Raw genomic sequence first — 12,001 nt, forward strand, 5'->3', positions numbered from 1 at the left:
TTTCACTAATGCACGGCTGCCTTCCAGCGCGCCAGCTGTCATCTCTCCCCAATAAAAGGCGCTGTCAGGCGTTTTCAATGACATCATACACAAGTGCAAGTTTCCAACATGGCGTCCACCCGGGTGCTGGAGAGGGAGGTCCAGGAGGAGCCGAGGCGCGCTGCAACCGCAAATACAGACTTCTGCCCCCACAAATACTCCCTGCTCATCATTATCGGACGAACCGCTCACTTGAGACAGACTGGACACATCTGCAAGGAGATTGAGCGAGGTACGTCTATTTCAGCTTCTTACGGCCACTGTATGCTATTTTGCATACATTCTCAAAATAATTCAGATTCTTGCACGATCTTGTCGCCTTGGATCTCTGAGGATGCTAGACTGACCCCATTGCAGTGTTTATGTAATTTCTCTTTCCACCCTACTGACCGAGGATGCGTCAGCTGGAGATAAAGCACCACCAGCATCACTTCATCCCTCTGGATATAATATAATTACAATCAGTCGGAAGAGTGTGGGTTGTCTTTTTTCCCCATTTTACCCTCAAGATACACAAGGAGAAACATTTGGTTAAATGTTGCACGACGAATATTGAGTTAACACATAGCCACTTGTAGACGATGTGACATTAAAGTGTGCGTGCTTAGCAGGAACTGTGGATACTGAGGCTGCGAGTTTGTACAAGACATGTCACGGTCACGCATTAGTCGTGTTTTACTGTGACAGTTGAGTGCATAATTTATGTAAAAAGGCTTTAGGCAGATAGGGGAACAGAAACGGAAACACAAGGACAGATACTGACGGTGAGAAATAGAGAGAGAAAGATTATCACCGGCCAATCAACGCTTCATCACGGCCCTGTGAAAACCATGCACCATCAAAAATGCATCAACTTTTCCCGAAATGCAAAAGCATTTTTTTCAACGTTCTACTTTAAATGGGTTTTGTAATGTTTTTTTAATCTAACGTCTAAGTATTTAAGTTTCTTATCTATTACTTATGTAATACATGTACATTTCTGCAAATAAAATATCGATCTTAAACAGGGCACATTTTGGATCGCATGCATTTAAACCCAATTTAGCCCATTTCAAAAGATTAAAGGGATTAAACATTTCTACTCAGTTTTTAGCAGCAAATTATGTGCAATGTGGCTTATTCAAGTAATTTAAAGGTATTATCTTGGATGTTTGGTCGTGTGTTAGTATATACATGTTGTTTAAGACAGAACATTAACAAACCAGACAATTTACAGAACAAGAACAATTTAAACTTAGTATACATAGAAAGTTATGTGTATAAGAAGAGAGCGAAAAAAAATGAGAAAGAGTTGCACCATGCAAACGAATGTATATTGTGTTTCCAGGTATACAGTCATGGGACATTGACTTGAAAGCCTGTAACCTGAATGTCTATCTTCAAGAATTCCTGTCACATCACACGGCATCGTTCAAGGGTGCTGGTGAGTAAAAAGCATTGATTTGCTTGATCCTTCATGCTACACTCTTTGACATTAGAGAAATCCCTGTGTCCATGGTAAATCTCCAGCTCAGTGGACCTGGGGTCAAAAAGGAAGGAAGGAAGGAAGGAAAGTGCAGGAGCAGTTGGGTGATTGTTAAACATGGGTGGGCCCTTTGGACAGAAAACAATAAAGACCTGCAGCTAAACTGTGCCATACTTCTCTCTGTGTGTGTGTTATAGCCTTTTAAAATGCAGAGCTAAGGAAAACCAGGGGAAGTGGTGAAATGGTAGACTAATAGTCAGTCACACAGTCGGACAGTCATACAGCTGAGCTGTGAAGGAAGGTGATGAACTCAGACAAAAACACAAAGACATTTGTCTCTTTAGAGAGGACAAAATGGCTACCAGAGAGGCTGCTTGCATTGTATGTGATAAATATAGTACTGTACTGAATCCCCTATTAATAAGATACAGCACTTGTGAGTTTAGTGTCACTGTTTTGTAAAATGGTTGGATTAGACATTTAGCAAGAGCCAGAGGGATCCTATCCAAAGGACACTTTGGATGTCTGTATGAGGATTTTTACATTAAAGCTTTTCAACAAACAACAAGAGCTTTAGCGGTGCTGGTAAGTGGGATTTTGTTACGTTCTACTTTCTTCTTTTGTTACTTACTATACAGCTCTTTTGCCGCTTTAATCTAAACTAATCAGCTGATTGTGGCCTCATATTTAGAGGTAACACAAAAATGGTATCATTAATTTCACAGCGAGTCTTGACAAAAAAAATGCATATATTTCTCAAAATGCCAGATTGTTTCTTTAAAATCACAAAATAGCTGCACATTTCCGTTTTTGCATGTTACATTATGATGGGGTAAAAACTGAAATTCAGAAATCTCCTTGAAAAAAAAAAGACAAAGAAACTTTTGTTCATATCTGGGTCATTATTTTTAAGTGGGCCGGTTCGCCTCTGCATCCTCAGACGTTCATCCAGTTCCCCTCAGACTGGATATTAACTGTAGATTGAGTAAACTTGGCAGTCAGACAGTCCCTCTGACTCAACAGTTTCATTCTTTTTCCTTCCTCCTTTTTCCTTATTGAGTCAATCACTCGCGCTCTCACACTAGTCCATTTTCTCTTTGACTTCTTTGAGTCGCTCCCTATTTGCCTCTGTCCACTCCCTCACTGTTCAGATACGTCAGCTCGATTCCTAACTCCCTCAGCTGTGACTCGCTCTCTTCTCTTCTCTTCTGTGTCTGCCTGTCCACCCTTCTCTTTCTATTATCTTTTTTTCTCTCTGCCTTCTCAGGGCACAAGTGTCTGCGCCATGGCACCAGAGTGTTGGACACTCAGGTGCTGATCAGTCCATCTCAGGAACAGGTTCATTCAGAGGTGAGGGGACAAAACCTTCAGAGATACACCAAGAAGACCAAGTTAAATGCATAGTTATGATGCAGTTGTGTAGGCATTCAGATTTTTACTACTTTTAACCAAATGATCATACAAATCATAAAATTGTCGCATTTTAAAAATAAGATCTGAAATAAAAGTAAGGAGCATAATTTTGTTTTTAATGTAATATATAATGAAGTCCAAACAGGAATGTTATAATCTATCTTGATTTTCATATTTATGCAGATTGCTATACTGTAATATTTTCATACTAGTTTACATAAATTGCAAATGGTTATTTACCAGATGCTTTATCTAAAACAACAAGTGGGGCGAAGTGTTCTTGCTTTTATAAAATAACATCTTACCATCTCTCTCAACTGGTCAGGTGTTTGCTCTCCTGTCGAGGGATTCGGCTCATAAGCTGTTAATCTTGGCTGGACAGAGCGTGGAGGAAAGTGGAGACTTGTTGTTTCACAAAGGACTGTTCTCACCACACCAGCTGAGAAAAATATTAACAGAGCAGGTAGTGACAATGTCCCACCCTGCCCATAAATGTTGTGTTACGTTGTTATTACAGTATGCAGTTTCAACTACTTATAATCTACAAAGTAATTGCAAGTAACAATAGTTTTCTCTAGGAATTAATCTTCCATTTACTACCTCACTAGGTTGTTTTAGCCGAAAATGCACATCATATACCCCACAACCCAATTAAATATTTAATGATTGCACATTTTGTCTTTGAGTTAAAAACTTCGCAAGAGCAAAGATTTGAATAAAAAAATTAAAAAATAACTTCAACCAGAACTTGTTTACCAGAACAGTGTTTACTGCTCATATTTACTGATGACTCCACTTCAATCAAAATCTCAACTCAGAGCAGTGTGTGTGTGAGCACTTTTGTGCATGAACTAATGATGAAACAACACACATCTGCCCACACAACATTTATAAGCGTAGCGTCCAGTTACTTTTAACTCTTCTAATGTTGGCACTCTGTGTAAAAAAAGGCTATATTTACTGCATACTCTCCTTCTTTACTGAAATTCAGTGTTATATTTCAAAGTAAATGTCTAAAGCACAGAGCCAACCAAACTGTTTCTGGACTTTATGAACTGAGCAGAAGACATTAATTAATAAGCATTTGCAGTGGTCTAATACCATTATTTCTAAGATAAACTAATATCCACAGAGAATATTGACCCCGGCAATATTTCTACTGATGTATTAGTTGGCCTTTTTTTTTGGCCTTTTTTTTAGTTTTAGTTTTTTTTTTAGTTGCCCTTTTTTATTGTAAAACCTACAATATTATAAAAAATTTTAACTATGGCGTGTATGAATTTTGAAAGTTGTCTCTGTCTTTAGTTCCTAGATCAAGAGAGCGCTGTCTCGTCCTCAAAACTAAGTCTGACCCTCAGTTGTCCCAACATCGGCCAGTGGAAGAACACTCTTTTGGGAAACAAGCCTCGGTGGGGTCTTTTTAAACTACAAATTAATCCCCCAGAGGTGCTGCCAGTCATGGAGTCCCTGGGGGAATTCACCTCCCTCATTTCTAGTACCCTATGCCCACAATCGCCCTTTGACCTCCTGCCTCCTCCTACCACTGTCGGTTTCCTCAAGCTGTCCCGTCCCTGCTGCTATGTGTTTCCTGCCGGCCGTGGTGACTGTGCCTTCTTTGCAGTCAATGGGTTCACGATGCTGGTGGACGGTGGCTCGGACTCTCAGACCTGTTTTTGGAAGCTGGTCCGCCACCTCGACCGTGTCGATGCGGTTTTGTTGACACATATTGGGACAGAGAACCTGCCAGGGGTCAATGCCTTTCTGGAGAGGAAGGTGGCAGAGCAGGAGTTGAGCTCTGATATCAAAGGTAATATTAGTGATGTTCCTACAGGAGGATGACGTAATGCTGTCCGTTTAAGTTTCTCACTGTTCTTGTGTTTCTCTGTGTCTTTATACTTCTTAATTTGAACAGACACCTTGTCCAAGAGGCTTATCTCCCCAGAGCTCGGAGTTGTGTTCTTTAACGCCCCCAGTAGGTTGCAGGTGGAACAGCCTTGTAAGTGACACATTAAACTTAAACTGATACATGTATAAATATATTTGTATAATAGAGACTTTGGATAAGGAAAACACAGAAGGTCTTAAAAATCCAGAGTTAAAAAATGCTCATAAAGTTATAAATGTAAAAACCAATCAATGCGAGTGACTGCTTTCAATATAAGCTGCTATGTTTTTCCTGTTAGGTGTGGACAATGTCCTGAAGAGCACACAGCAGGCAGCCCTAACTCTACAATTATTAAAGAAGCTAGACATCGGACCACAACCAATGTTTAGGCCACAAGGAGTCCCCACTGAGCCACTGACCTTATTCCAGAAGATGGGAGTAGGCCAGCTAGATTTATACATCCTCACTCCTGGCAAAAACTGCCAGGACTACCAGACATTCATGCAAAATTGGCCTGATACTGTCTCATCAGCATCCAAATCCCAAACTCTCCCTCTAACTGCCCTGACCTCTGTGTCTGCCTTGCTTGTGTGGCACCCAGCGTGCCCTCAGGAGAAGGTGGTAAGAGTGCTGTTCCCTGGTGTTACGCCACAGGTGAAGTTGCTGGAGGGGCTAGAGAAGTTGAAGGGCTTGGCCTTCCTCCAGAAACCCACAGTCACCACGGGGGACCTGGAAAGGCTAGGGGAAGACAGAAATACCAAGAGGACAGAGAGCCAGGAAAGCGATAGGTCACAGGGGAAGGAAACAACACCCAAACCTGGAAAAGAAAGAGGGGTTAGAGAAGAAGGTAGGGAGGTATCAGTAAAGGATAAAGGGAAAGTGTTAAATAATGCAAGAGATGCAGATAAAACCAAAATCAAAGAGGTGGGTGTAAAGCAAAAATCAGCATTGTCAGAGAAGAATAGTTCAAAAAAGGGGGGGCAGAAGACTGGTAGTAAAGACGAGAATGGAATAATGAAGAATGATCAGGTGAAAAAGGAGAGTCTCCATTCAAAGCCAAAGAATGAAAACAAAACAAAGCTAAGAAAGGAAACAAAAAATGACTCTAAAACAGGGGCAAAGGCAAAGAAAAAATCCTCGGGCAAGGAGGCAAACAATCAAAAGAAGACCCGTGTAAATACTGAAATGCCAAATAACTCTACAAAAGTTGTGTCAGAGTCACAGTGCCCTGCTACAGAGCAGCACAATCAAAAGCTGGAGAAAACGCCTGGAGACAACCCCTGTGGCTCCAAACTGTCTACCCCTGAGGATATGACGGCAGATTTTCTCCAGCTGAGGGAGGAAAATGAACAAGATGAGGCCCAGGTGGAAACAGCAGATAAAGGAAAGCAGAGAGGCAGTGAGTCAGGAAATAAAAAGAGCCTTAGAGCTCTGAGCAAAGAGACAAGTAATGAAGCTGCTGATACACCAGGGAAAGAAGCAGCTGATGGCACAGGGACGGCAGGAGGAGAGAGTGGTGATAATGAAGTGCGCCATAAAGCTGGAATTGCGGGGAAAGCTGATGTAGACTTGCAGAAAGGGTCTGTAGAAAAGCATGAAAATGCTACCAAACCAGCTAAGGTTGTGGGATTTCCATCTCCTTTAAACAAGGCACCGAAGAATGAGCGCACAGTCCAGCTAGACTTAACCCCAACTGAGTACACCCTCTTAGATGGTGCTTTGAAATACAGCCCGCCTTCTCGATCATCTCCAGAGAACCAGGCCCTTGTCAGCCCTGACGAGGAGACCGTAGAGCAAGCCTCCCCTGAGTCACGGCCCAACAGTGCAGGCCACACTCCTTACTGTCTGTCCCCAGATGATGTGTGGTGCAACAGAGCCACTCTTAGCAGGTTACAGGCCCAAATGAGCAACGTAGAGTCCACTGACATCAACAAGTCAAATGGGCAATCTAAGCAAAGCGAGGGGCAACTCCTGCAACCCAAAAGCACCCCAGAGAGCCACACAAACCCCAGAGAGAAGCATCTGAGTGCTCTATCTTTGGGTACATTTAAGGATGTGTCCTCAGACCCGTCTCCCTCTGTGGCCACCACAACTACTACACATTCAATGCCAGCAGAGGTGAGCTCACCTCAGTCCACAGAAGTAGATGAATCGCTGTCCATGTCCTTTGAGCAGGGACCCACCAATGTCTGCCAGAAAGAGGTTGATGACAGTCACCATTCTAATGGAGGCCATTTTGTGGGCATGTGTTTACAAATGAAGAAGCCTCCAAGATCTGTAGGTCATGGTTCAGAAATGGGGCGACCTCCAGCTCCTAACGCGCTTCATTTCGAGAAGTCACCGCACGATGTGGATCTTTGTCTGGTTTCTCCATGTGAGTTCAAGCACTTCAAACCGCCTGACTCCAGCTCAGGTGCCAGCGAGCCATCCAGGTGTACTTTTGCAGGACATCATCACGGCAACAACAATAACAATCTCAAGGACACCTCACCTAGCGAATCCAATGCCCCTGTCTGTATGGAGGACTGCCCATCCACCACAGCAGATGGTGCTCTGGACTCAGATGAGGATGAGTCTTGTAGTGAGCCGACCAACTCCCCCACCAACCTTCACACAAGTCAGGCTCTGCCCCCGGATCCTCCTCCAGCTCCTCTCAGGGACAGTCCGCCACTGCCCCCACATCCTGATGCTTCCATGCCCGTCCCACAGTCTGACTCTGAAGCTCAAGGCATGAGAGCAAAAACCAGCCGCACGCGAGGGAAAAAAACACCAGGGGTGAGTTTGTTCAGGAGCATAAAAGAAAATGATGTTTGTTGTGAACTCATGTATTTAGGCACACAGATAGCATCTTTAAATTACAGCAGGAGATTCATAAAAAAAAATCTGACTGTTGCTATGTTAGACATTTAGAGCAGCATGAGGACTTTTTACTTTGGTAATAATACATTTTAAGCTATTATGAAAATAATTTCTGTATAAAATCTGTGTCTGGCTTGAGTGAAATTTAATAACCATGTGCTTTTTTGTATTACCAGGTTATTGAGGGCTCCCTAAGAGCGGGCTCAGGGAAGGGCAGGTCAGGGAGCCTGAGTGGAGTCACAAAAGGAAATGTCCCTTCTACACGTGCAAATTCCTCCAGCGCCCACTCAGCACCAGCAAAATCCTCATCCAATACAGGTACATTTGGTTGTTTATGTATGTAACTATGTAACTATAAGTTAGAATTATAACTTTTTAGACCCAGGCACTAATCCTTTAGTGTTTCTGTGTCATCACTTTCTTACAGCAGCTTCTTCTCTTCCTTCTGGCACAGGCTCTAAGTCTACCTCTGTCAGTGAGGTCGGTGTCTACGTGGATCTTTCCTATATCCCATCTGGAGCCTCCTCTCTAACTGTCAATGTGGACTTCTTCAAGGGTGTTCGATCCTCCTGCTACATCATCAGCGGTGACAGTCCAGAGCGGGAGGAACTTCTGAAGCAAACCCTGGACGCTTTACTGGATGCAAAGATATCCTGGCCTGAAACTATGCAGGTAGAAACATACACACACACACACAGTTGGGTTTCCTTTAGTGAAGCCAAGTAAGCTTTTTTCATATGCTGGTAAGCTGGTATATTAATATCACGTTGGCACACCTGTAATTAAAATGCCGTATTTTTGGAACCCGATTAAACATCATAAGTCTGCCTCCTACCATATCGCTAGCTACTTCAGTCAGGCTGCACTTCACTCCTGGTCATGTGTAATCTGCAGTTTTGGAATCACTGTGAGACATGATTTATCAGACATCTTTGGCCAAGCAGTGCGTCAGATTGTATGACTCTGGTCCAATGAATAAAATATATAAAGGAGTGTCATAGCACAGCATATGCTACAGAGCAGGATGTGCTGGTAACAAGAACATTAATATTAATACAAAATGAATTGCAAATGTGACCACACAATTAACTAGAATCAATGCAAAGACAAGGATGGATGATTCTTCAGTATTTATGTTGATGGGCTCCTATTCCCCGCCTCAATCAGTTGTGAGTTGTTTGTTTCTCTTGCACAGTAGGTTGAATAGTAAATGTGAAGATAATCATTCAAGACAAATAGCAGGCAAAGAACATGTTCTTAAACGGATTAAATAACAGTTTTTTGTGGGAATTAAACATAACATTCAAAGCCAGATCGTTGAACGCAACCTGCTGGTGCTTTACCACAGTGGTCATTTGGTGTTCTTACTTTGCACATACGTCATTTGAATGTTATTTCTTTGGCAGCATCAAAACAGAAAATTTCCCTAAATAACTTTATAATTTTAGAATCTTTTGGTGAAAAAAATCTGCATGTACCTAACTATTGATCAACTTTTTTTAATGACAATGACTCAGACACCAAACTAGAACCTGTCAATGACTTTGTGCAGATACTGCAAAATATGTCCACATCAATATGGGAAACCTTTTATTCCTCAGCTCTTTTCTCTGTATCTCCAGGTGACAGTAATCCCCACCTTTGAGTCCCTGTCGATGCAGGAGTGGTACCAGCAGACCTTGGACAGACAGAGGGAGCTGGGCATCACTGTGCTGGGCTCCAACAGTACAGTCGCCATGCAAGATGAAACCTTTCCTGCCTGCAAGATAGAGTTCTGAGGCATGCTACGAGATGGAAAGATGGAGGGTGAATGTAAGCTGGAAAGATGGAAACGTGCGTAAGATCGGGTTTGCCGAAGTGCAGAATACGAGCATTAGAAACAGTGTAATGGGAAAATCAGTTTAAATTAGCAAGAAAAAATATTGAAGGTGTAATAACATAGGATGTTCTCTCTATGCCCTTTTGGTTTTTCTCCTCTTTGTGGCCTCCTTTTGCATCAAATAGCCCTTCTTCCTCTACACCCAAGGAGAAAACACCCCCATGTGCATGTTTGATTTGTTTGACCCATGACCCTGTGCAAAACAGGAGAGGAGATCAGTGTGGCTGCAAGAGAAGCATGTCGGGCTGCGAACATCTAGATCCACATGAAAGCTGATGTTGCAGATTAGTCAAAGTAGTTAAAATATAAGAGATTAAAGGCACTATGTGTAGGCTTGTTTCCTTAATACATTAAGCACTGTGTGATAGTAGGCTTTGCAATGTTTCTGGGCCCATTTTGATGCTTTTAATGCAACATTTGGGATACTCCCAAACAGTGTGCAAACCTTTGTTTATGAAAGCATTGAACTTCTTTTATTACCTATCAACATAACAGTGTATGGTCACGTGTTTGTTTTGAGCACTATGAGCAGACATGAAGTGAGTGGGGGTGCTCGCTGGATCTGCTTTAAAAATTATTGTGCCACCGTGGCTTCGATCCTGAGCAATCGGACGCTGACGTGTCTGCTGTTAAAAGTGAGGATCACCTGCTGAAACTCAGATCACTGACTCTGAGTGTGCACGGCAAACTGTGTCAGTGGGGATCAGAGTACCAGATTAAATGTAATGGAACTAAATTCACCATCTTATTAAGAGTTCAATAGTACAATAAATGTAATCTGTTACAGTGCTTATGTAGAATTATGCATTGACTTGTTGTCTTACTCAAACAAAACAATGTTAAATGTGACATTTAACATTTTAATCGTGGTTTTGATCACATGGTTAATTGTAGACTGTTGTTGCACGACATAAAATTATGGTTTGGTCACAGTGGGTAGTAATGGGAGCTGTGAAAGTCATTAAAACAAATCTCTCAAATGAACTGTTGTACACAGAGATACACCTCACTTGTAATTTTATGATAACTTCCTATGAGTTTAACATAATTTAATTACAAATTTAGTGAAAACAAACTTAAATCAATGCATTTTCATTTTACTATTAGCATAATTTGGAAAAGCAGAAATTGGGTACATGATGGTATCCAACAAAAGAAATAGTAAAAAAAATTAAGCCTACATGTTAATTTAACTTGAAACAACAGGTTAAATTACATGGAAAATTATAACTGCTTTTACACTAAATCAAATGTATCTTTTTGTTTCTAGTCTTGTAGATTGTTCCTAGTGTTTCTAGGAAATGATGGAGAAATGAAAAAACAATAATTCTTAGAAATTTTGTCATTCAAATTCCTTAATGCATTACGTTACATTTTAACTTCTCCAGATCTGTGTGACTATTTCTGTCTTTTATTCCAGTCTGGATGTTAAACACATTATGTCAAGATTGTAAGAATTAAAGTATGATTATGTATGTTGCCATTATGCTTTAAAAAGCATTAGTTTACAAAAAACTGAATGTGGAATACAACTTCCTTTATACCAAAGCATGATGTAAAAAAAAATAAATCAACCATTGCCCCTTTTCCTCTGCATCTGAATGCTGCCTTCAAATTTTCAATGACTTATATGCACTATCGTGAACGTGTACTATCCTTAACTAAATGCACTTTTTAATTTTGTGCAATCAACTGTATTTCATCAATCTCTAAAACGTTGTTTCATTTTTAATGTACACTTTTCACAAATGTTGTCCAACCTAACTTCATTACAAACCTAAATATATTTCACACACTTTTTTTCTGAAGAAATGAAAGAAAGAAACAACTTTAATCATGGGCAACAATTACTTGAATCACACACTAGCCAAGTAAATTGTTACTATGTGTATGTGTCCCATGTATAAAATATGTCCTTTATGTCCTATCATTCATGACATTCATGAAGGCAGCGAGCAAAGCAATGTGGCAGAGTGGAGAGACAGAGCGAGATGTAAGATTGAACGGCTTGAACGTTTCACTTTGTTATTGTCTGTACGTACAAACAATGCTAATGTGTGTGGGAGTAATGTATGAATAAAGAATCTGCGTCACCATTAAACTTGTCTGTTGAAAATGCAGATAGTTCAGAAAGGCAGTACAGTGGATATTGATTGAAATTATGAATGTGTACTCCATACTTTATTTTAGGATTGTTTCAGGTGTTGTAGTAAAAAAAAAAAAAGACACTTTGATCCCTATTATTTTGGTCAAATGCTGACACCAAGCTTATTTCCAAGCATTAACACAATACTCTGTCATTGTGTCCAGTGAGTTTTATGGTGAAAGGACAATGTCAGACACAGTATAGACACGTAAACAACAATGATCATCCTGGGAAATTTAAACAAGACCGAGTAGCTGGTTAAAGTCAGATGGCCAGTGACACTTTTATGATCTCCCCCTGCTATTTAGATAAACA

At 41.0% G+C, this 12,001-nt stretch overlaps 1 protein-coding gene across 4 annotated transcripts; it reads left to right on the forward strand.

The window, feature by feature from the left end:
- The first annotated feature begins 83 nt into the window (after positions 1-83).
- On the forward strand, positions 84-11,237 carry LOC137101566 (microtubule-associated protein 1S-like). Of its 4 annotated transcripts, none has more exons than XM_067480144.1 (10): positions 84-271; positions 1,367-1,462; positions 2,772-2,854; positions 3,243-3,380; positions 4,223-4,724; positions 4,830-4,913; positions 5,101-7,577; positions 7,838-7,979; positions 8,089-8,333; positions 9,284-11,237. In XM_067480144.1, the coding sequence occupies exons 1-10, from the start codon at positions 109-111 to the stop codon at positions 9,437-9,439; spliced, it is 4,086 nt and encodes a 1,361-aa protein (XP_067336245.1). In that variant the 5' UTR covers positions 84-108; the 3' UTR covers positions 9,440-11,237. The 4 variants fall into 4 exon arrangements, with proteins under 4 accessions (XP_067336245.1, XP_067336246.1, XP_067336247.1 ...); XM_067480145.1 differs by having other exon boundaries at positions 8,092-8,333; XM_067480146.1 differs by having other exon boundaries at positions 8,116-8,333.
- The last annotated feature ends 764 nt before the right edge of the window (positions 11,238-12,001 follow it).

This window comes from Channa argus, chromosome 16 (assembly GCF_033026475.1).
Source record: "Channa argus isolate prfri chromosome 16, Channa argus male v1.0, whole genome shotgun sequence".
In the NCBI taxonomy this organism is placed as follows: domain Eukaryota; kingdom Metazoa; phylum Chordata; class Actinopteri; order Anabantiformes; family Channidae; genus Channa; species Channa argus.